The sequence below is a fragment of the Papio anubis genome, chromosome 2, assembly GCF_008728515.1.
Source record: "Papio anubis isolate 15944 chromosome 2, Panubis1.0, whole genome shotgun sequence".
NCBI lineage: Eukaryota > Metazoa > Chordata > Mammalia > Primates > Cercopithecidae > Papio > Papio anubis.
The window spans coordinates 104,703,186-104,731,183 of NC_044977.1; the positions used below are offsets into that span (position 1 = coordinate 104,703,186).

A 27,998-nucleotide genomic window follows, 5' to 3' on the forward strand; every position below is an offset into this window, starting at 1 on the left:
TAGCCAATGACTTTGCTTACTGATTCTTATACTTTGTGGTCATTTTTATATTTTCTATGTACCCAACCAGGCCACCTGTTAATAATGACAGATTTCTTTCCTTCTTTCTAATTTGCCTTGTGTTTATTATTCTTGCCTTATTGCACTAGCTAGGACCAGGCTTGGATTTTGATCCCTGTATCAGATAGAAAAATCTAAGGAGTTCCCTAGTCTAATAAGAAAAGCAACTATGAAGTTGGTTGACTTGTGAGCATCACATCTAAATTTAAAATGGTGTTACGGTTTTCTACAAGGCAATACATATACTTGATTGTGCATACCCACAGATACGGACTTAATTACATCTTATCAGCTAGCTGCCCTTCTTTTTCCTACCCCTGACAAGCTAAGACTGTCATACATATATTTGCGCATAGATCCTTAGCAGAGTTCTTATAGTCAAATCGGGGTCCAGACAGCTCACTCAAGGTCTTCCTGCCTCAGTGGTGGTAGTAGGACAATTGTCCAGAAGCAGTTTCAGGGCGGGGCAGGGCTTCTCGGGAGAGAGACGGCATCCATGGCTTCAGTGCAGAGTCTGGGTAGTAGTGACTGGCTGTAGAAGACAGCAGGTCTTCTGAAGTGCTGGCAGCTGTCTGAATGAGCAGAAGGTTTTGATCAGCTTAACTATAGAAGGGAGAGTGAGACCTTTTAGATGGAATGCTAGAATGGGAGGCAACGATTACAAAAAGTGAAGGCTGCCAGGCGCGGTGGCTCACACCTATAATCCCAGCACTTTGAGAGGCCGAGGCAGGCGGATCACCAGAGGTCAGGAGTTCAAGACTAGCCTGACCAACATGGTGAAACCACCGTCTCTACTAAAAATACAAAAAATTAGCCAGTTGTGGTGGTGCACGCCTGGAATCCCAGCTACTGGAGAGGCTGAGGCAAGAGAATCACTTGAACCCGGGAGGCGGAGGTGGCAGTGAGCCGAGATTGCGCCATTGCACTCCAGTCTGGGCAACAAGGGTGAAACTCCGTCTCAAAAAAAAAAAAAAAAAAAGGCTACTGGAGTCGGGGATGTCATTGCCTGTGACAATGGAGGTGAAATAGAGATCCTGGTTAATTTTGGTATCCTAGAGCCAGACAAAGGTGTAAGTCCTTGAGTGGATTTAGGGGTATGAGATGTGGCTCGCACTGGGGAGTGTAGGGTAAACGTGAGGATACAGCCCTGAGAGCTGGAAAAAAGTATCCTTCTGTTTTCTTCTCCTGTATTGTCTTCCTTCTCTCTTTCCCTTTTTCTTTTATTCCCTCTTTGATTGGTCTTTTTTCTCTCAGATTCCTTCTGGGAGCCAATAGAATGAAAAGACTAAGAACGGCATAGGTAGGAATCCTGGCCACTGACCAGCTGTGAAACCGTGGCGAGTGACTTTGAGCCTTGTTTTCATGTTTGTAAAATGAAGGCAGTGGAAGCATTAATGGCTTTCTCATTAAATTGGGAAGATTTAATGAAATTAGGTGTATAAGAGCAACTAGGCATAAAGGAAATGGTAAGGGGTCTGGCTGGCTGCTTCTTTCTTGATCAGCCTTCTCTGTTCTCTTCCAGAGGTATTAGTTCTTCTCAACTATTTTCCCTTTGTTCTAGAGCATTTTCTCTTAACCAGGTATAAGTGGTATTTTTGTTTAGTTGAAAAAAAAGGTTTATGCCTTCTATTTTGAATGTACAAAGTGAGCGAGCGGAATATCTTGCGTTTCTGTCAGTGTGGTAGAAGATGACTACAGTGACAGTGCAGGGGCCCTTGCCTCTTCTCCCCTCGAATAACAGCAGCCTAAGACCTTTAGTTCCTTTGGGCCTCAGGATCCTTATCTATAAATGTAAGGACTTGAATTCAGCATACTGAGGCCCTAATCTATCTCTAATTGCATCGTTGAGAAGATGCTAAAAGTCAGATGCCTTACTAAATTATGCAGCCCATGAGCAAAGGACCATGTCTGTTTTGCTTAGCATCATATACCCCTGACATCCAGAATACCTGGCCCATTGAACATACTCTGTGAATGAATGAATGAATTGAATGAATGAATGAATGAATGATGAAGGAAAGAAAGATCTTCATGACAAAGAGGGTAGTCCCCATTCAGCAAGAATTATTGTCAGGACACCCCTGACTTTGTGGGCCCTCTTCTACAATTCTGAATTTAAACTCAAAGTTTCTAATTGCAGAAGATGTTTATTAGCTCAAATGTCAACTCTTTTTTTTTTTAGCATTTCTTTTCAGACTTCCTCAAGAGTTCATGATCCCTTTTCAATTCCAATTTGTTGCCATCCTTTATAGTCCTGGGTCTCTGTCATCATCTAGTAAGTCAGCTGTGCAAAGGTAAATACTATTTTTGAAAGCACAGGGTATAATTACACAACATCATAGCACCATCTGCAAGGTGCTGTGCCCTTTTCTTTATTTCTCAAGGCAGCATTGCATACCTCATTTTACAAATGAAGAAACAGACTGAAAGCAAGGAGCATTCCTTGGGCTTCTGAGTTCCTGCTTTAAATACACCACTATCTCTGACTAACACATGCCAGAATTAGGCTCCTTCACACATCCTCTAGTCCTACAGACCTTTAAGGAGCTGAGCCTTGTTCCTCACCACTCATAGGGCCCCTCGTGGCTTTCCTGTCAGTGTAGATCTGTGAAACTTTTTCCGTTCTCGTTCCTGCCGTGTTTTATCCTGGGTAGGGAAAGTATGTATAACTAACATCGTACCCAGCCTTGTAGGGTAGATGTGGTCCCTGCCTTCAAGGGTAAGAACAAATTGGAAATACAATCCATTTGTTCACGCGAATACTTTTTGAACTCCCCCTTTGTATAAAGAATATACTATTCCACATACAAGACATTTTGGGGTAGAAGGTACTATATAATTTAGAGCCAAAATGATGTGGTACACACTAAGTACTGTCTAGATTTGAAGAAATCAAGACATCAGAATTTGCTGGCAATTTAGATCCTTTTAGATATGTGCAGTTCCCAAAACAAATACAAAATGTTTCTTTCTGGGCAACTTTGGCTTACCCTCTGGTGTTAGACTTGTCAGCAGAATTGGTAACTGTTATAATAATATTGTGACAATGTCAAGACACTTCTAAAACCTGAAATCAGACCATTGAATAATACACTAATTGTTTTCTTTCCAAACAATTAGGTAAAGTGATTGCAAATGACTATCATTAGATAAAACAAGAAAGGTAGACGTTTCAAGGACACGTCTTTTGTTTAAATTGGGTCATCATTACCTTTCCTCATTATTTTGCCAAAACTTTTATAGCAGAAGACTGGTGAGAGGAAGGGCAGTGACCAAGGGGCAGTGCTGAGAACTGCCAGACTATCTACTGCGTTGGAGAAAGGGATTTCTGTGTCAAATTCTCATTTACTACCAACATTCAAACAAGCTTCACTATTTTCTGTGTCTGAATATTTGAAACAATTGATAACAATTGAGTGTTGGCTGCCATGATGTCACCATCAAAAAATCACGAGAGAAACTCTAATGACTTCTAAATATAATCTGCTAGTTCTCAGCTTATTTTATGTATTCAGGAAAAGCAGTTGGCATTATGTAAGAAAGGAATTATGAAAACCTGTCCTTTCAAGTCAGTCACTGGCAGGACTTTGCAGCAACATTGCTTTATAACCTTGTCATCTGTGATAGAGTCATCTGTCTCGTACTCACTCCTGAGTTCAGAATTTGGGATTATAGAGGCACCTGAGAGGCCAGTTGGCTGGAAGATTGTTCGGTCTTATCAGATATTAATAGAAAAGAGATGATTGTTTAGGCTGGGCGCGGTGGCTCACGCCTGTAATCCTAGCACTTTGGGAGGCCAAGGTGGGCGGATCAGGAGGTCAGTAGTTCGAGACCAGCCTGGCCAACATGGTGAAACCCTGTCTCTACTAAAAATACAAAAATTAGCTGGGCGTGGTGGCGGGCGCCTGTAATCCCAGCTACTCAGCAGCCTGAGGCAGGAGAATCATTTGAACCCAGAAGGTGGAGATTGCGGTGATCGCGCCATTGCACTCCAGCCTAAGCAACAGAGTGAGACTCCATCTCAGAAAAAAAAAAAAGAGAGGTGTGATGATTTGTTTAGCTAGTTCTACCTAGTATAATTACTAAGAATTAACCTAACTCCTAAAGATGTTTCAGGTTTAAACATTGAGTCAAACTGAAAATGTTATTGGGTCACCAGATCACTGACTGTAGTTAGCTATTTAATGAGACCTTTGATACAGTGGCCAGCACAGAAGCTTAACTTGCTCTCCTTCCCCACCTTCCAAGGTAGCTAGACAAGGAGTAACTGTTCTAACTCAACTAGAAGGCAGCCCTTATAGCGTGAAATGCATCTTTCCACTTTGGATAAAATGCTGTCTCTGCAACAATTTAGCTCCTAGAGAAGACAGAAAAGGCAAACTCGGTTTTTTGTTCTTTGGGTTTTTTTTGGTTTTTTTTTGGGGTTTTTTTTTGGCCACCACATGTAAATCACCTTGATTTGAAAAATTCTTGTTACTCTGCCCTCTCAGGATCCTACGTGGAATATGTAGTTGGCTTCCAAACCAAAAGCAGTAGCTCCATGCATTTATTCCATGAATTCAGGAACATTCACTGTACCATCTATGAAAGGACTGGTTATACAAACCCACCCTTGCTGGTCAGTCACTGAGACAGGCCTGGAGCAGATGTAAGCACAAAGGTAGCCAGGCTTTCTGCTTTCTGTATTCATTAGCCTTTTCTAGGTAGTGGATTGGTCTGTTGTTTTATTCCTTTGCTTTTAAAATTTTTGGAATGCCTCTGAAGTTGAATATTTCTTGCTGAGAGCTGATATTTAAAGTTACTTGAGGAAGGACTTTTTAAAAATTCTATATTTAATTTGTAAATATGCATCTGAATAAGAAATATATTTGCCACAGCAATTTTAAGCCTTTGATAAGCTTAAATGTGTTGGTAATGTCTACCAACACATTTTTGGTCGTTTCGTCCTTTTTGGAAACAAAATTCTTCATGTCTGCAGCCACTTGCATTTTTGGTGGAGACCCATTACCTGCAAGGTTTTTAAGGGTTTTGCAGCTTCTGGAAAGCAAGACCCATGACCAAAGAAATTTGGGAAAAAAGACTTGGCTAATTAAAAGTGTCAGATGATGACTTCTGGCTTTGAAGAATTTAATTGGCTTTAGATGGGAGGTTGTGTGTTTAATCGTTTTGCTTTTTCTGACGTGTGACTTGACATGAGTTCCAAGAACAATCAGCTAGTTAGAAGGTTTGCAGAAGGAAGCATTGTGCTCCCTGTTAATCAGCTGTTCTCTCTCTATTCCCCCCCTCATCCCTCTTCTGATTTCAGTGGTGCTTCATGCCCCACCTCCAACCAAGATCAAACGGGAGCTGCACAGCCCCTCCTCTGAGCTGTCGTCTTGTAGCCATGAGCAGGCTCTTGGTGCTAACTATGGAGAAAAGTGCCTCTACAACTATTGGTAAGTGGGCAAGTGGAGTCGAAGAAAGGCTGCCCAGAAAGGCTCTGAAAGTAGCCATCAACCTGAATGTTCCTTCCCAGTGTTACTTACCCAGCAGACCCTGGGGTAGAACACATCCTCCTTTCATGGCAGTGTCATCCTCCAGGTGTAGTATAGTCCCCTTGGGATCATCGTACTGCACACGAAAGAAAACCGTTAAAGCCTTGTGGCTCCGCAGGGCACTAAGTTCATAGGGTACCCAGTCCTTCTAGGGAAAGAGTCTCAATCCTGGGATATTTGATCTGTGGCTTTGAGGCAGGTAATATATACTTCTTCATGTCTATCATATGTTAATGTGAACTTTAAGCACCAAAGAAGTAATCTCCAAATCAGAATATATGAAAAAGTCTTGAAGCTTGTGCCCTTTACTTAAGAATATCCAGGCCCCAGGAATGAAGCTTTAATTTTAAATCATTCTTTGCTCTAGAAGATAAACATAGATTTGCCTGAAAGGGGGAGGAGAAGAGTTGTTAATTCAAATGATGTCACAGCACAGACGTACCTTCAACACAGATTCTGACTAATTCCTGGGAACCCTGGAATAGTTAGGAGAGGGGACCAGAGAACACCTGGCAAAGCGTAAATTCTCCCCTCACCCACCCACCCTACACAGGCATACACGGAGAATTCTTTTAGAAGGAGGGAGAAAGGAAACCGGAAGCAGAGGCTAAAATTATCCTTGAGAAAAATCACTAGAAGTGTTAAACAAGTCCCTGTGACGCAGTGTGTTTGTCACTTTTCGGAGGTACAAATATCCCCTCAGGGCTACGAGCGATTTAACTATGTTAATGCTGTTATTTCCTGGCAACAATGGGCTGCAAACTAGCTTTCTGCTGGACTTGGTAACCATGCTAATGGCTTCATTTCAGCTTAATGGTTCCTTCTCTTTTTCTGTTTACAGTGCCTATGATAGGAAGCCTCCCTCTGGGTTCAAGCCATTAACCCCTCCTACAACCCCCCTCTCACCCACCCATCAGAATCCCCTATTTCCCCCACCTCAGGCAACTCTGCCCACCTCAGCACACGCCCCTGCAGCTGGCCCTGTTCAAGGTGTGGGCCCCGCCCCCGCCCCCCATTCGCTTCCAGAGCCTGGACCACAGCAGCAAACATTTGCGGTCCCCCGACCACCACATCAACCCCTGCAGATGCCAAAGATGATGCCTGAAAACCAGTATCCATCAGAACAGAGGTGGGTGTTGATCTGGCCTTCTTCCTTACCTGCCTCCCTCATTCCTGTCCTTTCTTAGTGGGAGAAGGGAAGCAGTTTTTCTTGTTTACCAGGCTCCTAAAAAGTTGTGATTGCACTGAGGCAGCTTGTGAAGCAAGACTAATAGCAATATGAATATGACTGTTTATATACTACCCTGTTCCCAAGGTACACCAGATGGTTGATGGACCACGACATCCTTATGAAGTAGGTAAGGGAGAGGTAACTGGTATTCTCCCTTCTCACAGAACTAGAGGAAGAATGACTTGCCAGGATAGTCTTGTCCCTCACTGAGGGCAGGTTCCTGACTCCTCATTGGATGCTGCCTACTATTAATAGAATCGAACTTTGGTTGTTAACATTTCACTTACATATAAGGGACGATTGCTGAGTTATACAAGGTAGTATTACTCATCTGACTTTAACATGTTTTAACAGTAGGAGATTAGCTAAGGACCTTGTTTATACGTCTGCTTTTGAGATAGAAATCTCCTGGTTACACTGCAGGTGGTTTTTATATTTCTACAGACATTGAGGCATCAGGAGTAACTTGTCCAGAGTCATTCATTTATCAAAAAAGTGTGCAAAGGGAACCTTCTCTGTGCACTCCAAACCTGACCTCTTAAAGTTCCAGCCTTCTAAGTTTATTATCTGTGGCGTTCTAGAATCTCTGATGCTTGTGTCCTTCTTTTATAGAAGATGTGCTGGGGGCCTTTTTTTATTTCAAGTTTCCTTGGGATAAGGAGATAACCATGGGTGGGTAGTTGTCAACAATATTACCAAAGGATGCAAGATGGTGTGGGGGGGCGGCAATGGGGCAGGGGTAGGGAAAATACATGAGTGTACCTTTCCCAGGCCTGGTCCATTCCAGATGCCTGCCAGTATTTACTTGGAGATCACTTTATTTCTAGATGAAATGCAGGGAAAAAAATAAGGTCCCTTTGTCTGGTTCTGATCCACTTCCCATTTTGCTCTGAAAGTCACCATTAAGAACAGCAGAATATGGCTAGTTGCTGTTTATTCCTTGGTTAGGCCAAGGGACATGAACACTCGTGTTACACAGGGCTCAAGGGGTGAGCACTGATGGAGTTGGCGGGGGGCTGGCTTGGGAGTGGGCCTCTATTGCCACCCGGGGCTCATCTGGAAGACACAGCTGCCTCTGAGCTTTTGGCAATTGTTACCTTGTACTAACAACCTGTACTTGTGCAGGAGAGTTTGGATACTTGGTTTTTTATGTAAAAATTGTAGATTTTTTTTTTCAAGTTGGCAACTAATTCAAATTAAAAACAACATCACTCTGCAGACTAAACAAAACTTCTCTGGGCAAAATCACCCCGCAGGCCTGCCAATTTGTGAACTCTGGCCTAGATATCATTTTTATTTCAATGGTTTTTTGGTGTTTTTAAACAGCATCTTGCTGATTTTCTGCAAGGGTTATGGGGAAACTGGGGAGGAGGGGTGGGGTCGGGTATATATCCAGTATTTGAAATTCTTAGCAAACTTCTATTTGTTGTACCATGAAGTATAAAAGAAAATTCCTTTATCCAGTATTTCCCCCTCAATCCTTGTTCTTTATCCGAGGGGCTTATGTAACATACTGTATTAACAGTTAATTGAGTTGGGAGACAAGTATCCTAGTTCTCCTGGAGAATTGGGAGACGGTAGCCCCAGTCTCAGCTGTGAAATAAGCCTGTCTCCAGTCCACCCAGCCTCCTGAGAAGGAAGGAGGTTTGGATTCCTGGGATTGATGAGTTATTTGCCCTTGGGTGTTGAAAGGAAGAGAGGAGGGAACCAGAATGCAGATATTTCTTTTTTGGGTGATTCCTCCTTGAAGTCTGCCTGTGCATTTTGGACTTACTTGATCTTATACTCTGCCTTTAGGACTGATGGGTCTAAAATTCAAAGTTCTCACACACACTATCCTTGAGATAATTGAGGTAAAGGGGGAGGTATTCTGTAGGCTACCAAATTGATTAAAAACAACACTTTGCACTTGGGTTTCTACACAAGAATGCTGTCCTTTCAAAGTTGAAAGTGCACAGGAGTCCCCACGGAGTGTGGAGGGGGGATTTTCAATGCAGATTCCTTGTTAACATTCAGAGATAGAGTCGGTGGGCCTGGGGTGGGGCTTGGATATAGTCTTGTCACACTTTGAGAAATTGTGATGCAGCTCTCTCTACCCTCATCCTTATTCCACCCCACCTTTATTTAAAGCATATATTACCAAATTTTGTTTCTACTGCCTTTGTCTACTAATATGGTCATCCACGTGATATCTGTGTGACATAAAACGCATCAAAAACATGACTGATTTTGCTTTTAGATACTGGATAGTACACAGAAAATGAGACAGACTAAAATCCCTGGTTTGATTTTTGTAAAAGTAATAGAAATTACAGTCATGGATAATATCAAGCTTAATAATCATACATTTAATAACTTTTATGCTTGCCGAAAAGTGGGACAGATTACTTTTATTGGTGACTAGGTTGTCTCTTGGCTTAGAACTTAAAATTAGAGGGACTATTACTTCAAAACAAAATCCCTAATACAAATACATGGTATTTTGCATGATAGAAGTAAATAGAGTCTCATTTGAAACTTTTAACAGCCCTGTGACATAGGCAGAGTAAAAAAAAACCATTTTGCAGATTAGAAATCAGGCCTCAGCACGGTTAAGGGACTTTCTAAAGCTCACATAACCAAATACAGGGTCCTACATTCAGCAACCAAAAACTTTCATGACGTATAATTACGCCATTTGTTTCAGTTATGATTTTATTTGGGCTGCTGACATCCACTAATGTCTACTATAAAAACTGCGTAATTGACCTTGATAAATTTGTTTTGACCTTGAACATGATCTCTTTTTTTATTATACTTTAAGTTCTATCTATCTCTTCAACTACAAAATCGTAATAAATTCCTATATCATTTAATCCAAACCCATGTGCTTAACATGTGTCCTTTTTTTTCGCTGGGTGTGCCGTATCTGTTCAGTTGAATAGAGTAAGCTCTTTGAGGATAAAAACCTGTGATTTAGACTCCTTTCTTTATGCCATATTTAGCCCTGTATCTTATTTGTCCTCCATTTATGTTTATTGATAGTGATGGAAATTTGCTAAATTATGCCGTAAATAACTAAAATGTAATCTAGTCAAAAGTACATCCTTGCCGCACATGGCGGCACACACCTGTAGTCTCAGTTACTCGAGAGGCTGAGGCGGGAGGATCACTTGACCCCGGGAGTCCTGGCTCTGTAGTACACTATGCCGATCTATCAGGTGTCCACACTAAGTTTAGCAACAATATGGTGACCTCCTGGGAGTGGAGACCACCAAGTTGCCTAAGCAGAGGTGAACTGGCCCAGGGGTCAGAAACAGAGCAGGTCAAAACTCCCATGATCTCACTGTGCCACTGCTCTCCAGCCTGGGCAACATAGTGAGACTCCCATCTCTAAGAAAATAATGAAGAAAGAAAAAAGTACATTGTTAATGTTTTATATAGTCTTAGCATATAATTCTTCACAATTCAGTTTATTTTTAGAAGATAAATACTGTGTTTGAAAGCCATGATTTATACTGGTGATTTCCTCCCCACAAGGAGAGGGGAAAAGATATGTAATTTGACATGTTCAGACATGTTCCACTTATCCTGAAAGACTAGCTGCTCCTGGAAGAGGAGAAATATTTTTTCCTTCAGCCTTCCCAATCTTGAGAGTTTTCTCATTGTATTATTTATGATGTTTACATGTGCTGGGTGGAGGAACTCAGAAAAATATTCCTATGTCATGCCTATAGTACTGGCCGCATATATTTTTGGCCTTTATTAAACTATATCTCATTATATCTTGTGTTGAGGAAAGCCCTACAATTCAACTGAAGAAGCTCCACTAAGAAAAATGTATCTCTAAGAATTTTGGAACACATTGCTTTGTCATTTACTTGACATCAACAAAAGAGGTTAAAACCCAAGAAGCAGCAACATTTAAGGAAAATGCTCTTGTAGTAGAAGAATCCTCTGCTTCTGGATAGCCCCTAAGGGCATCAGTATTGTGGTAGGCTAGCACGCTGTAAATTGACAGAACATAATGTGCCTGTAAATTGACAGAACATAATGTGCCGTGCTGGAGTCATCAGGAAAAGGTCAACTGGGTAGTGTCTTCTGAAGGAGGAAACGGCCTAAGCTGTTTGAGAATGTCAAGAACGTCTCCCTCAGTGGTTATTATTGAGGATTCAAAGCTTAAAGGGATGGGCTAAGTTTTCTGGAATTTTGATTTAACAAAAACTACCAATTCCTTAAGGATGCTAGATAAATTAAGAGATTTAATATACTTGTTTTTGCTCATTTTTTCTTCCTCTCTTAAAGTTCATTACCCTTAAAGTAAATTGCTATTCATTTTTGTCCTTCAGATTTTGTAGTACAATAATTTTTAGAGAGGAATGAACTTAACTGTGAGTCACATTTGTAGCCTGGCCTGAAATAAAGTGAATGTGTCTGATGCATCTCTTCTCCAAGTGCCTGTTAATAGCATGTTGTGTATGCAGCACAAATTCACTTTGGGATCTGAAACTGAGTTTCATGGATGCTTAATGGAACCTTCTTTGACAGACTGAATAATGTTCTTGCAATGGTTAGAGTGCAGAGATTTTTTTAGTTCTGAGTCTTAAGAGGGTTTGTTTTCAGCATTTCATCATGTTTACAGTAGGCTTCTTATTACCTTTTAACAAGCTAAAGGACACTTCCTTTTATCCCCAGTTTACTGAAAGTTTTTAACATGAATAGAGGTTGAAATTCATTAAACATTTTTACTGCCTCTATTGGGATGATCAAATAATTTTCTCCTTTAATTTCTTAATATGGTGAGTTACATTGATTTATATGAAACCAACCTTGCATTCTTGTGACAAAGCTAACTTGTTTTTTTTTTTATTTTTTTTTTTGGAGACAGAGTCTTACTCTGTCACCAAGGCTGGAGTGCAGTGGCGCCATCTGGGCTCACTGTAGCCTCCACTTGCCAGGTTCAAACAATTCTCCTACCTTAGCCTTCCTAGTAGCTGGGATTATAGGCGGGCGCCACCATGCCCAGCTAATCTTTGTATTTTTTAGTAGAGACAGCGTTTCGCCTTGTTGGCCAGGCTGCTCTCAAACTCCTGACCTCAGGTGATCCACCCACCCCATCCTCCCAAAGTGCTGGGATTACAGGCGTGAGCCACCACACGTGGCCCTTGAATTTGGGTTTTCTGATATAAATATGTAAGACTTCCATACCTGTCTTCATGATTGAGAAAGTACACAATTTTTCTTTCTTATATTGTCCTTGCTAGGTTTTAGCATTGAGGTTATATTCATCAAATGAGTAGAGGGTGTCTTCCCTTTTCTGTATTTTAGAATATCTCATGGGAAATTGGAAGTCTTTATTCCTTGAACTTTTTGAAGAATTTACTGGTAACACCATATGGGCCTGACATTTTCTTTGTAGGAAGATTTTTAATTACTGGCTCAGTGTCTTCACATTTTACAGTTTTGCCCTGGATTTCTATTTAGTTGAATAAATAAATAAATTTTTCTAAGTTGTCCATTTTGTGTGAGTTTTAAAATTAATTGACATAAAGTTATTCGTGGTGCCCTTTCTAAAATCTCTATAGCATCTGTAGTTGTCTTTTTCATTTTTGATATTATTTATGTAGACCTTTTTTTTTTCTTAGTCTTGGCAGACAATATATTGCCTTTTCAACAAATCTGCTTTTGGCCTTACTTATTCTCTCTCGGGTGTTTTCTGTTTCATTGATTTCTGCTCTCACTAAAATACTTTATTCTTTGTTTTCTTTGGGTTTATTCTGTTTTTCCAACTTCTTTTGTTGTGTGATTAGCTCACTAATTTTTAGCCCTTTTTCTTTATAATATATAAGCACAAAACCATATAAAATTTCTGTTAAGGCTGGGGTGACTGTACATGGAAGTTTGCCAAGTCACTTATGGTCTGTCTATGCCTTGTCTAGAAGTGATTGCTAATAGCTGCTTCTTGTACTCTCCAAAGGATCCTGGTTTGGACAATCAGTTATTTGATCTCCCTATCCAAGTTCTGCTTTAGATACATTGCACAAGTTCTGATTTGCAGTATTTTAAAAATTCAGCTCCAAGTATTTTCTATTATTTCTTTCAACCTTGGAGTTCTTTATAGATATGTTTCTTAATTTCTAAACAAATGGGATTTTTCTGGCTGCCTGGACTATATGATTTTTATTTAAATCTCCTCCAGAGAGTATTTTAAAACGATTGTAGAAATACTGTAGACCAGTGGCTCTGGAGTGGGACAGACTGACAGATCTGGGGTTGAATTGCTGCTCTGCTACTGTGTGACCTTAGGCAGGCACTCACCTTCTCTAAACTTTGGTTTCTTCATCTGAAAATAAGATAATAGACACCACATAGAAGCATTGGGTGGATTAAATAAAATCACGCTTGGATAGAGAAGGTGTTCAGTAAATATTAGCTTCTATGACAATTTTACTTCTTAAAAATCACTTTTATTTTACACAAACTATACTAAAGGACGCTTCCTTAAATGAAGTAGATACCGCAAACTGAGAAACTTCATTGTTTAATGTTAAGTTTTTAAAATGTAATGCTCCCTTTATCCCTAATCTTTCATCATCACACTAATATTTTTTGTTTTGTTTTGTTTTGAGATGAGTCTCACTCCATCGCACAGGCTGGAGTGCAGTGGTGGGATCTCGGCTTACTAAAACCTCCCCGTCCCGGGTTCAAACGATTCTCCTGCCTTAGCCTCCCTAGTAGCTGGGATTACAGGAGCACACCACCTCACCAGGCTAATTTTTGTATTTTTAGTAGAGGCGGGGTATCACCGTGTTGGCCAGGCTAGTCTCGAACTCCTGACCTCAGGTGATCTGCCTGCCTCAGCCTCCCAAAGTGCTGGGATTACAGGTGTGAACCACCACGCCCAGCCAAAGTTATTAATGTTATATCTACAACTAATACTTTCACTATCTGGTATCCTGGGGACATGTCTTAGTTTCGTCACCATCCCTCTCCCATATTTGATCTTGAGAAGTCAGACGAACATGTAGGCCTAGAAAGGACATGCTTTTTGTTCCTTATCTCTCAATGTCTTCTCACAGTTTAAGTGGGCCCATTTGAGTCTCAGCAGTGTTGGCAGGCCTTATGGAGTTGTTTCAGAGTTCTTTGGTGTATGTTTAGGGACAGTGTCTGGCTCTTCATTGTATCTCAGGAAAATAAACATTGTGAAGTTGGCACATTGCCACCTCCGACAAAAATCACCATTCTCTTTCTGCAAAAGGAGAATGGATATTGAAAAGGCAAACAGTGGGTTCCTTTGATTTGTGTGTGGCTTGTGTGTATCATAGTCTCCCAGTTCCTTAAGATCTTCTCTTTTATTTGCTTTTTTTTTTTTGAGATGGAGTCTTACTCTGTCACCCAGTCTGGAGTGCAGTGGCGCGATCTCGGCCTCCACCTCTCGGGTTCAAGCAATTTTCCTGCCTCAGCCTCCCGAGTACCTGGGTTTACAGGCATTTGACACTGCACCTGGCTAATTTTTGTGTGTTTTTAGTAGAGACTAGAGACGGGGTTTCACCATGTTGGCCAGACTAGTCTCAAACTCCCGACCTCACGTAGGGAACTCACATGGTGATCTGCCCGCCTCAGCCTCCCAAAGTGCTGGGATTACAGGCCTGAGCCACTGCAACAGGCTCACGCCTGTAGTCCTAGCACTTTGGGAGGCCAAGGTGTGTGGATGACTTGAGGTCAGGAGTTTGAAACCAGCCTGGCCAATGTGGTGAAATCCTGTCTCTACTAAAAATACAAAAAAATTAGCCATGTGTGATGGCAGGCGCCTGTAATCCCAGCTACTTGGGAGGCTGAATCAGGAGAATTGCTTGAACCTGAGAGGTGGAGGTTGCAGTGAGCCAAGATGGTGCCACTGAACTCCAGCCTGGACGACTAAGCGAGACTCCATGTCAACGGTGAAACCGTTACAGGTTTCAGTTCACCGTGTTGGCCAGGCTGGTCTCAAAACTCCCAACATCATGTAAGGAACTCACAAGGTAATCTGCCCACCTTGGCCTCCCAAAGTGCTGGGATTACAGGCCTGAGCCACCATGCCCAGCCATATTTGCATATCTTCTGATTTTAGCTTGGGAGTTGTGGGGAGAAGGTGGGGCAGTTGAAGATAATGTTCATTGAGAACTTACCAGTGTTGTAACAGGGCTGGGCCTTAAAATATACATTATCTTACATCATCTTTACAAGGTATCCTGGCTGTCCTTAGTTTTTTGAAGAGGAAACTGAGGCTTCAGAGCAGTTAGATAACTCATACAAGGTCACACAGCTACTGAGTGGTAAAGGTTGGATTTCAGCCCAGGATATTCTGACTTCACAGCCAGAGCCTCTTACCCAGCTATGCTGCTTCTCGATTTTCCATCTTCTTCTCTGAGCCTTAACGGAAGTACTAAGTGCATGATGTTGATTTCTTGGCAGATTTTATGTATCATTTCTCAGCCGGCCTTTAAACGGTCACTGCTTCACCTGGCACCCATAATCACCATATAGCCTTTGTGAGATCCTTTTCTCCTTTTTTTTTTTTTTTCCTGTAAGCATTTTGTTTACTCTGTGTGCTGGCAGCAGAAACCAAAAAGGAAATGCAGAAAAAGCATCTAACGGTTTTCATAACGTAAACCAAATGTTGGGAGTGTGGGTGAGCTCGTGGGAGGAAAGGCGCTATATAAATCTGACAAATAAATAAATAACTGGTTCTTTAAATAAACTTGCACCGAAAAAGCCTTAAACTGTGACCTATTGAATTTAGGCTTTTTCAGAGTCAGAAGTCTCCCTTTGCTCACCAAATGTGAGTTCCCTACACGTGTGCTCTGTTGGGCTAATGGTGGGAGTGGAGGGAGGGGAGGAAGAAGAGGTTTGGTAGGAACCAGGCTGTGCCTTCACTGAAAGTGATTGCCTGCCTTGGTAAATTAGAGGCATCTTTGTCGTGGTTGTATTATGTATACAACACATTCTCACATACTTCAAAAGGACTGGAGAAGGGAAGGGGGTTCAAATGAAGGTCAGTGAGTAAAGTTCACAGGATGTATTTTGAGGACAAGGACTGAATGACTTTACTAATCTCTGCACATAAAAGACATTATCAGCAGCAAGCTCTGAGAATCTTTCTTCCAAATACACTGGCTTTGTGACCTACCCCTGAGATCCCCCTTGGCCACTCCCGCTCTCTCAAAACAAACCAGTACAGAACAATCCCAATTATAGAATCTGTTCTGCAGATCACAGGCCTCTAAGCTTTGCGCATCCTTAAAGTTATGCTGCGGGGAGGGGATGAGGTTGCTGGCTAGTGCCCATGTGGAAGTACCTTTTCCTGAGGAGGCCATACCAGGCCAACTCTAGAGTTTCATTGTGGAAGGTGAGAAGATGAGCACTAAGCGGAAGTGAGGCCATCGGCCTGCCAGCTGCAGAGGCTCTGGTTACAGAACTGAGCAGCACATGCCGACTCGGAGCTATCAAAGGAACTGATTTATGGAGGTCACCTTCGAAGGTGCTGGAATAGTGGCAGAGGGGAAAGGGAGAGAAAATGGAAGGTGTTTTTACCATTCCTTTCAAGTAGCACAAGATTTGGGCACTTTACAAAACTAAGGCCTTAAGAATATCTTCAGCCGGGTGCGGTGGCTCACACCTATAATCCTAGCACTTTGGGAGGCCGAGGCGGGCGGATCACTTGAGGTCAGGAGTTCGAAAGCAGCCTGGCCAATGTGGTGAAACCCCATCTCTACTAAAAATACAAACAAAATTAGCCAGGCATGATGGCAGGCACCTGTAATCCCAGCTACTTGGGAGGCTGAGACAGGAGAATTGCTTGAACCTGAGAGGCAGAGGTCGCAGTGAGCCAAGATTATGCCACTGCACTCCAGCCTGAATGACAGAGTGAGACTCCATCTCAAAAAAAAATAAATAAAAAGAGTATCTTCATTGGCCAGGCACTGTGACTTTCGCCTGTAATCCCAGCAAACTTTTGAGAGGCTGAAAGAGGCAGATCACTGAATCCAGGAATTCAAGCAGCCTGGCCAATATGGTGAAACCCCGTTTCTACTAAAAATCCCAGCTACTTGGGAGGCTGTGGCAGGAGAATCACTTGATCCCAGGAGGCAGAGGTTGCAGTGAACTGAGATCAAGTCACTCGAGTCACTGCATTCCAGCCTGGGTGACAGAGCAAGACTCTGTCTTTTAAAAAAAAAAAAAAACTTCGTCTTTCTTTTCTGAAAGAATTCCCTTTAGGTTTGCAACACGGTGCCGGTGCCTGTGTTCTAAATGTCAAGTGTAAACCTGGGAGTTTACACTTCTTTAAAAACCATTGAAAGGTTTCTTTAAGTAACAGCAACCTGAAGAAGTTCTGCTGCAGGGCATTCAGTGACCCGTGAAAGGCTGTCAGCCCACTGAACCTTCAATAGTTGGTAAAACTTGTTTAAGACATTGGCCAGGTGGATTCTGAGGCTTTTGATGTCTGGGATAAAAGGATAAGTATATGTAAATTGCCCAGTAGTTTTAATATTATGAAATGATCTTACCGTGCTGCTTTAGGTAGAGTAGTAAAGACAGAGCATGTTGTGCTGTGCTATACCCTGCTGTAAACAGTATCCTATCTGCCCACAGATCTCTTCAGTTTAAGATTGTAAATCTTGATGTTCTAGAAATCTGCTGGCCACCTGTTCCCACAGATTGATTCAAATCAAATTCGAACTATTTTATTAAAGCTATTCAAGAATCCTATGAATTAATAGAATTTAAGCTAAAAGTAGAGAATAAGACCTTAATAGTATAGGATTGTATTATTTTCCCTTGAACCTTGGCTCCTACTTTCTACCTGAGGGTATATATTCATAAATGCTTTTCTTTATACACATAGATTAGTGCTTCCTGTGTATTTCATGGACTGAGGGTCACACATCTCTAACCTTCCACAGCCACCTTCCTAAACTCTATCCCAGTCTGTCAATTATGGCTGTGGCAGAAACCATCCTTTACACACATGATTGTATTTCACCATTTCAGAAGCATTTGGAGGATAATACATCCCTATGTCACAGATAAGCAAACAAAGCCAAGAAACTTTGCCTTTGGTCACTTCCCTACTAAGGGATGGCAGGCTTTCCCTTCTACACTGCACACCCAACAGGGAAAGGGCAGCTGGCATGCATCTGGATCTATCTGACAACTGAAGAGTGTTAAGGAAACTCAAATAATAGCAACAGATTTTTATTGTTCTATCTTGTTATAAAAACAGTGCATATTTATTATCAAACTATAGATGAGCAAAAAAAGAAATTCACCTAAAATTATTACCACCCCACAGATAGGCAGTGTTAATATTTAAATGTCAATCTTTCTGTGGTTTTATGTGACACCATACTACTACTTTTATTTTTGCTAAGCTTTGATACTCTACTGTTTAGCAACCTTCCTGAATATGTCAAAAATACCTTTCCAAGCCCTTATATATTTACATATTATGTAATTTCTAATGGTTGCTTTCAACTAAATGACTGTATCACAATATATATAGCCGATTTCCTTGTTAGACAGCTGCATTGGTGACCATCTTTGTAGTTACACATCATCTGTGATTGAAGTGCTGTTTAGGTACCTGGCACAGAATTATTAACTGTCTGCTCATCTTCCAAGCTAAAAGGAAAAAAATACTTCTCTTTTGACTTTGTTACTTTTTTAATTACTAATGAGTTAAACTTTTTGTTTATGACCATTCCTATTCTGTAAGGATATTCCTATGTCCTTTGCCCATTTTTTTCCTCTTGAGATATTCATCTTTTGTTAATTTCTAAAAGCTCTTTATGTCAACAATGAGATTGCTGTATCTGTGCAGATTTTTCCTCAGTTTTACTTTTGGTTTTGTTTCTGGCGTTTGGTTTGATGTGTTTCTTTCCCCTTGGTTTGAGGTGTTTCTTTTGGTTTTGTTTCGTTTCTGGTGTCTTTTTAAGTTACAGAAATTTTTATACAGTGAGGTATATCCAGGTTTATCTTGATGATTTCTGCTGTTGGTATGATACTTAGGTTTTCCCTCACTCCTAAGTTTTATAAGTTTTCATATATATTTACTTTCATATTATGGTTTCACTTTTTTTTTTTTTTTTTTTTGAGACAGTCTTGCTCTGTCGCCCAGGCTAGAGTGCAGTGGCGCAATCTGGGCCCACTGCAACCTTCGCCTCCCGGGCTCAAGTGATTCTTATGCTGCAGTCTCCTGAGTAGCTGGGATTATAGGTGCACACCACCACGCCTGGCTAATTTTTGGGGGGTTTTTTTGTTGTTTGTTTTGAGAAGGAGTCTTGCTCTGTCACCAGGCTGGTGTGCAGTGGCATAATCTCAGCTCACAGCAAACTCCGCCTCCCGGGTTCAAGCGATTCTCCTGCCTCAGCCTCCCGGGTAGCTGGGACTACAGGCATGCACCACCGCACCCAGTTAATTTTTGTATTTTTAGTAGAGACGGTTTTCACCGTGTTGGCCAGGACGGTCTCAATCTCTTGACCTCCTGATCCGCCCACCTTGGCCTCCCAAATTGCTGGGATTACAGGTGTGAGCCACCACCATGCCTGGCCAATTTTTTTTGTAGTTTAGTAGACATGGGGTTTTGTCATGTTGGCCAGGTTGGTCTTGAACTCCTGACCTCAAGCAGTCTGCCCACCTCGGCCTCCCAAAGTGCTGGGATTACTGGCATGAGCCATAATTCCTGGCCTGGTTTCACTTTTTATATTGGAACCTTTAATCCATGTGAAATTTATTTTGGTATCTGTATAAAATGGGGTCTTTTTCCCCAACTAATTTGAAATGCTAACCTTAACAAGTAGTAAATTTTGAAATATACTTGACGATTTTTGGCTTGCCACTAAATTCCTTTGATCTGCCTATCTCTCAATTCCTTGTATTACTGTTTTAATTAGTGTAGTTTTATGACATATGTCAATAGCTAGTGGGTCCTTTTGTCCTTTCAAAATAAAGTTTAGAATCATTTGGTCAAGTTAGTTGGGAAGGCATTTGCTTTTACAGATTAATTTTCAGTGAATCAATAGCTTCAAAGTCCTAAATATCTTCTCTTAGATCTTTTTTCTTTCTTTTCCTCAGAGAACAATTTTAAGATTTTATTCTTATATGGCCTATACGCTTCCTGATTATTCCTAGGAATGTTATGTTTTTTATTGCTACTGTGAATGGGATTCTCTCTCTTCTTTTTAACTACATTTTCTAACTGATTAGTTTGTATTCAGTCTTTAAAAATTCCTTCTATCTGTAGGTGAGAGAATGGATGAACTAGTGAACAAATGTTTATGTGTATGTTAGTGCTATTTGCAAATAATTGGTCTCATATATTCATATACATAATCTGGCCCATCTGTACAGATAGACTGTGCATACAGTATACATACATGAAAGAAAAAGAGGCTACCACATCATTGCTTTGATTTATTTATTTATTTATTTTTTTTTTTTTGCCACTTCCTGACTCAAGAGCTTCGAAATACACAATATAATTTTGGGAAGAAGGTAAAAATGTCCAGAAATAAGCATTATTAAGTATCTTGCAAATAATTTCATTAATTGGAACTTCTTCTAGTCCCCAGTGCTCGATCATAGTAGGTATTCATCAAGTCTTTGTTCACCACGAAAACCTCTTTCTTCTTACAGATTTCAGAGACAACTGTCTGAACCCTGCCACCCCTTCCCTCCTCAGCCAGGAGTTCCTGGAGATAATCGCCCCAGTTACCATCGGCAAATGTCAGAGCCTATTGTCCCTGCAGCTCCCCCGCCCCCTCAGGGATTCAAACAAGAATACCATGACCCACTCTATGAACATGGGGTCCCAGCCATGCCAGGGCCCCCAGCACACGGGTTCCAGTCACCAATGGGAATCAAGCAGGAGCCTCGGGATTACTGCGTCGATTCAGGTCAGCATCAAATTGTGCTATTCGTTGCTTCATTCTTGCTTTCTTCTGTCTCGTTATTCAGTGTCTTATACATGCAGGGCCTTGGGGACAGGAATTTTTATAAGAATTTTTTGTAATTTTTATAAGAATTGCCCTCAAATAACTTAGGAGCTAGTAGAGCTGACGTGTTTATGCACAACGGAATACAAAACAAAACGGAAAAGGTATGTAAGTGGTAGGAAGTGCAGTAGGCATTCAGAAGTGGTATGAAGTACATCTCTGAGTCCAAGCTTGAAGAGTGTTGGGGTTCAGTTTTGGATGGAATTTGCTCTTGACCTTCTCTGAGATAATACGTAGATTGATCTATTCAGGCACCAGTTGGTTATGGGAAACACTGATAACATGATGCTTGAAGAAGAGGTCACTTGAGTGTGGTTTAGTTTCAATGTGACAGTCCCAGCATGGCAAAAATGGACCAAACTGCAATCCTGTACCCCCCTTCCAATGCTGGTCCTGGCTTCCTAACTTCAGGTCTGCTAATCCCTTTGGCCTAAAAATACTCCCACCTCTTGGAGCAGAATTGGATGTGACCACAGGAGTAAAGGGGAGCAAATTGGGAAAGATCTAAAGCAGTCATCTTCCCCTTCCCACCCTAACACCCAGGAGTCAGCATGGGGCAAGAAGCCAGGCTTGGCCTTTTGAAAGCTAATATTTTTTCCACTACCATTGGCTCTTTCACCAGATTTGGTGTTAACTAATTGCTAAAATGAGTGAACAACGAGAGTGAAACATCTTTTTTTTTCCTCCCGTGACTCTTGATTAGGAGAGCCTGCCTTTCAGATGGTGGGTTGTGGTGTTTGCCATCTTGCTTAGTGGTGTGGCACCTCTTTCCCAGGACAAAGCCAAAAAGACATGACCCCAGAGCGTTTAGGGGCTTTGCCACAGAGCTGCAGTTGACCGATGTGCTGCGTCTGCTGCAGAAACTATTGACAGGATTGTGTCCACCTTTGCTTTCCTTTCAGAAGTGCCTAACTGTCAGTCATCCTACATGAGAGCGGGTTATTTCTCCAGCAGCCATGAAGGTAAGGAGCCTGCTTTCTTTCCTCTCCTCTCCTTTCTTCCTCTCTTTCTTTCTCCTACCTTCCTTCCTTCCTCTTTCTTTCTTTCCTTGAATAATACTCAAGCTTAAAATTGCTCAGTTTCCAGGCTAAGATTTGAGATCATAGATTAAACCTTGCTTAGCTCATGAATATAAGAGCTAATTGGTTGCAATCTTCAATTATTTTGCAGGCAGGGTTTAAGGCATGCCCCTGAGCCCTGTGAGGGCTGCCATTTTCATTAGCAATGAGCCCACCTTTTTAAGAGGATAGGACAATTTGGAGAAAAAACAAACCCACCATATTTCCACATTTCCAGAAATGGAGGTTATGTTTATATAACAATATCAGCTTAAACTGGAATTTAGGAGTTATGTCAGTGAGAGTGGTTTTTATACATTTTATAGTTATGTCAGTGAGGGTCCAAGGATGTCTTAGAGTTTTAAAAATGTGTCTCTAGGTTTTTTACTTAGTTTGAGTGCTCGGGGTGGGTAACTCTTCATTGTAATTATTATTATATGATAAATGGTTGCCACTTTTAACATGGGGGGGAAATTGAAGGTATTCTTCACCAACCTTGACACATATCCTAACATTTACTTTTATGTGAAGATGATCATTTTATATCAAGGGTATATGTTGTCTGCTCAAGTTCTTGTGCCCAATCCCTTTGGGACCAACTCAATTCAGTAAGTCTCTGAGATAATCTCACTCTAATGAGGAGCAGGAGCAGTGGGCAAGGTTGAGCCTGTGACTTTGCCTTTATTAGTGCTTACCTACTAATTAGGGTGAAAGTAATTGGGAACAAATAAGATGCATAAATGTTCCATAGCATATGGCTTCAAGGAAGTAGTCAGAATGGAGCTAGAATGTTAGTTTCTTGGAGGAGCTTGCTTTTGAGCTAGTTTCTGTGTTTTGTTTTGTTTTGTTTTTTGAGACGTAGTCTCACTCTGTCACCCAGACTGGAGTGCAGTGGCATGATCTCTGCTCACTGCAAGCTCTACCTCCTGGGTTCTCGCCCTTCTCCTGCCTTGGCCTCTCAAGTAGCTGGGACTACAGGCGCCCGCCACCACGCCCAGCTAATTTTTTTTATTTTTACTAGAGACGGGGTTTCACTGTGTTAGCCAGGATGGGTCTCCATCTCCTGACCTCATGATCCGCCCACCTCAGCCTCCCAAAGTGCTGGGATTACAGGCATGAGCCACTGCGCCTGGCCTAGTTTTCTTTAAAATACAAACTTTTGTAGCTTATTCTTAGCACAAGCAACAAATACTAATTACACAAAATTCAGAAAATACAAACAGGCAAAAAGATGAAAATTAAGTCTCACTACCCAGAGATAACCATTAACTTGCTACATAGTCTTTCAATCTTTGCTGTGCATATGTAAATATAGAATTATACAGATCATACATCAAAACATCCTTGTTTTATAGTCTTTTTTTTAACAATAGTCATTAACTCAAATTGAACACTTACTATGTTTCAGACACTGTTCTGTGTTCTTTACATGCATAAATTCAGTTGTTTAATTCTCATAGCAGCCCTATAGGATAGATATTTCTGGGTTTTTGTGTGGTTTTTTTGTTTGTTTGTTTGTTTTGAGACAGAGTCTCACTCTGTTGCCAGGCTGGAGTGCAGTGGCGTGATCTCAGATCATTGCAACCTCCACCTCCCGGGTTCAAGTGATTCTCATGCCTCAGCCTCCCAAGTAGCTGGAATTACAGGCGCGCGCCACCACACCCAGCTAATTTTTTGTATTTTTAGTAGAGATGGAGTTTCACCATGTTGGCCAGGATGGTCTCAATCTCTTGACTTCGTGATCTGCCCTCCTCAACCTCTCAAGGGATAGATATTTCTATTTGCCCCATAGGGTAATGAAACTGAGGCTCAGAGAGGATAAAAGATGTGCCTAAGGGCGTGTGGCTGTAAGAGTAGAGCCAGAACTCTAAGCCAAGCCCTGTGGCTCCAGAGCCCATACTCTTCATCTCCTTCCATACTCCACAGCCAATGTCATCTCTTTAGCACCCAACATTCCCCTGTGATTTCCTCGTTAATGGCTGCACAGTACTTATTGCATGAGTATGCATTTAGCTGATCACCTGTTGCTGAAAAGTGGGTACTTCCAGATTATTCTCAAATTCTGTGAACATTCGTCTAGCTGTTTTCTTGTTCTCTTGATTCTTGAAGCTAAGTTTCTGAAATTTCTGGGTAAAAGGGGGTATGACATTTTTTAAGGCATCTGCTGCTGGTTTTTGTGAGGGTCTGTTTTGTTGTTTTTAGTGCATTGTCACAGATTTTTAAATTTTAGGATTTCTCTAAAGACGTCATTAGATGTGAATCAGAAGGAAGTAGGGAGCCTTTTGTTGGGGGAGGATAATTGGGCTTTTAATCTCCTGCATAAATGAATGACAGTAGCAAATCAATGGGCTCATTTGACGGAAAGGAGCCCTGGTAGGGACTGAGATCATGCTTTCCGGGCATGAAAGGCCTGGAGAGGTGGGCTCAGAGCTTAAAGTTACCCTTTTGGGCAAAGGCTAACTTGGGATGGTGGATTGAGGAATTCCCTTCTAAACATTGAAACATTGAAGTTTTTTTATAACACCTTCCCCAGATGTATGTCTTCTTTTTATCAAATACATTTCTCCCTAAAGATTTAAAGCAGTGTGATTCCCAAAACCTGTGGCAACAGCGTCACCTGGGACGTTTTAGAAATGTACATTCTCGGGACCCATCCCAGGCCTACTGAATCAGAACCCCCAGGGGTGGGGCCCGGCAGTCTGTTGTTTTAACAAGTCCTGCAGGAGATGCTGATGCAGCTTCAAGTTTGAGAACTACTGAGTAGTAACAGTTCTCAAGTTTGGTCAAACATTGGAATTACCTGAGGAGCTTCTAAAAATGTTGACTTCCAGGCTTCATCCAGAGCAATTAAATAAGAAATTCTGGGGTGGGACCCAGGCTTTAGTAGTTTTTAAAGCTCCCCTGGTGATTCCAGTGTGCATCCAAGGTTGGGAACCACTGGTCTGTCATTTTAAATGCAAGTCAAAGGAGCTGATACTCATGAAGCGCTGGGTGGCTTTTATAAGTGATTGGTTCATAAGAGTCGTTTTTATGGGTAGCTGCTTCGCACTCACTTGGTTAGATGGGAGACCGAGTGTTGTTTCCCTGGGTACCCTGTGATGTTCTGAGTGAGTGTCTAGCCCTGGAAAGGAAGAGCTGTCTCCCGGACACTGGCTGTGATGGGCACAGCTGCTTGGGGCTCTCTGAGGTTCCTGAATGTTTCTACAAAAGCAGTTGATGTCTGCAGCAGGCAAACTAGGAGGGAGTCGGGGAAGAGAGGGAGGAAAACATTTTGCATAATTACAACATTTAGGAAAGAGCATGCTCTTAAGGGAAATATTTTTAGCAAGGCATTGGGTTGCTTACTACACACAGACTATCTGGTGCATTTGTGTGTGTTTTCCCTCCACCCTTTCCCATTCCTTTCCCTGACTTCACACACATCAAAGAAGTTAGTTTCAAAGAATCCAGCATTTTTAATTGTTCTAAATTACCCTAACATGCTTTTCCTATCCTTATACAGGCTTGACCACAGATGCCTGTGGAACAGTTAATGAAACAAGTGTTTCTAATTGGCATCTGTGATTGCTAAGATAGCCATCCTGCCTTAAGTGTTCACCTGGAGTCCTTGCATAATAACGTTTTGAGTCTTTCGTTTCTAGTTTGCTCCTCAAACAGGTCTTCCTTCCTGCCACCTTTATTTGAGTGATGAGATGATTGTGGCCACAACTGATATAACTGCTGGCTCAAATTCAACTGACTTAAATTTCACTTAAACCAATAGTATCTTCCAGGTGGTATAGAGGACCGCATGTGGCGATGACTAGAAACCACAAAATACGCCAAAGTGATACTTGTTATAGGCAGACCTTTATCTGATTAGTTTTGAAAACCAAACCGAGAATTTCATCTAGATGTGGGTGGTTGTATTTTTTTTCTACATACTGTGATTACCTTAGAGGAGAAGAACTCTAAAAATAACATGGCAAGTTTGACAGATACGTAAACTTTGAAGTAGTTCACTTGTAATGACTTTATAATAAGACCATTAAAACATCACCAGAATATCAAAATACATATGGAAGATCGGGAAATACATAGCTTTCTGGCAGACAAGGCAAAATATTTGAAGCATAGTGGATTATGAAAGTCTTTTTGGTAATACAGAGTATACCAGTTTGTCATAAAAGTCAGTTGAGTGCCAAATTGGAAAATAAATTTTTCAGGAGTCATTTAATCCCTGACTTGAAAGTTAGCATTATATTCTTAAATATTTTTTAATGAAGACTATAAAACCTCTCATTTATTCAAATATTTATTTAGTACTTATGTGTAAGGTGCCATGAGGACACTAAGATACCAAGATATGATCCTTATCCTCAAGGAATTTAGAATCTTTCATGGAGGATATACGATCAGGCTCTCACATTATTCAGTTAATTTCTTAATAGCACTCAACACAATGTACAATGACTGTTTATTTTTTTAACTATCATTTATTACACACTTATGTACCAGGAGCTACTCTTGGCACTCTGGTATGAAGATAGAGAAATAGATCAGTTGAATGATACTAACTCAATTAAACTCTCATAACAACACCATAAGGTAGGAATTATCTGCTGCAGTGAGGACACTGGAGCACAGAGATTAATTTATTCAAGATCGCACAGCTGACTGGGGTCCATCAGTGCTGTGCCACCTCTTGTTTCTTTTTCTCCTTTATTGTCTGTCTCCCCCAGTTGAGATACAGGCTCCATGAGAACAAGGACCAAGTCTATATTCGCCTGGCTACTGACTCCCTTCTAGCACAATGCCTGGCATAAATACTTAGTGGATTAAATAATATATAAATGTCAATAAAATAGACTTCCTTTGATGTCCTTAAGCAACAGAGAACTAATGCTTAGGGCTGAGAAAACAAAAATGAATAATACAAACCTCAAAACAGTCTCAGTTGTGCAGAGTTTCTTCAGTCCCAGGCCTCTTAAAAATGGTGCTGGTGATCAAGCTACTTGATCTGGGTTGACTGAAGAAACAAAGAATGGCAAAATTATATCTTGGCACCTTTACTCATGGATTTTTCCTTCTTTCTTTTTTTTCTTTTGTTTTTTTTTGTTGTTGTTTTTTTTTTTTTAGACAGGGCCTCTCTCTGTTGCCCAGGCTGGAGTACAATAGCGTGATCTCCACCCACTGCAACCTCCACCTCCCAGATTCAAGCAATTCTCCTGCCTCAGCCTCCCAGGTAGCTGGGATTACAGGCGCCCACCACTATGCCCAGCTAATTTTTTGTATTTTTACTAGAGACAGGGTTTCACCATGTTGGCCAGGCTGGTCTCGAACTCCTGACCTCACATGATCCACCCACCTCGGCCTCCCAAAGTGCTGGGATTACAGGCTATTTGTCTTCAACAAACCGATCTAAAATCACTTATTGCCTACTCCTCCATAAGCCACATAGCACTTGTTATTATGCCTATCCTCATTCAGAACCCTTGAACCTTTACAGGTGCAGTCATCCTTATAATTGCTCATGGAATTATAATTATAATTGCTCACCACCATGCCCAGCCTCGTGGATTTTTCAAGTCGTAGTGAATCCTTCGCAGACTCTAATGAAAGTCCTTCATTGCAGAGCCTTTTCACCTACCTGCCTGTACTGCATATCCAACACACATAGACCTGTACTATGAGCCAGGTGAACTGAAGGGAAAATAGAGCACAGGGAAGCACCGCTTATCAGACGGGAGCCCTGGGGCATTGTCCTAAGATGTGTGCTGGTAAAGGAATATACACTGGAGACCTTACACCTTGAGACAGGCTAAACTACAAGGAGGGATGGGACCCCCATCAGAGTTACTTGTTACCTGGCTTTGATTTAAACCAATCTTGACAGGGTGCCTAGTGACATGGTGGTTAGCACTGAATGTATATTAGGGGTTTGTGGAGGAAGACTGTCAGGCCATCCTTCCTTCTTGAGCCCTTTAACTTTTTGCCTTGCCTTCTTTTATTTCCTTTGCATGTGTTGTTGGGCCAGTTCCTCCTTCTTGACCTCTGTTTTGTCATCTATACAATGAATTTGTTTCGTTGCTAAAAAGTCTTTTCAGATCCTCTCCACTGTGTC

General features: G+C 41.4%; 1 protein-coding gene and 1 long non-coding RNA gene across 2 annotated transcripts in view; one reads left to right on the forward strand and one right to left on the reverse strand.

Moving 5' to 3' along the window:
• ETV5 (ETS variant transcription factor 5) overlaps positions 1-27,998 on the forward strand; it is a 62,354-nt gene that overhangs the window by 22,599 nt on the left and 11,757 nt on the right. The window contains exons 6-9 of the mRNA XM_003894707.3: positions 5,366-5,495; positions 6,436-6,723; positions 20,479-20,738; positions 21,740-21,799. Coding sequence (XP_003894756.2) covers positions 5,366-5,495; positions 6,436-6,723; positions 20,479-20,738; positions 21,740-21,799 — 738 coding nt within the window. The remainder of the gene's footprint in view (positions 1-5,365; positions 5,496-6,435; positions 6,724-20,478; positions 20,739-21,739; positions 21,800-27,998) is intronic.
• Positions 20,745-27,513, reverse strand: LOC110742608. The gene is made up of 4 exons (XR_002520456.2): positions 27,434-27,513; positions 26,816-26,903; positions 24,949-25,129; positions 20,745-20,818 (listed from the first exon to the last, which is right to left on the reverse strand). It is a non-coding gene; the product is annotated as an uncharacterized LOC110742608 (long non-coding RNA).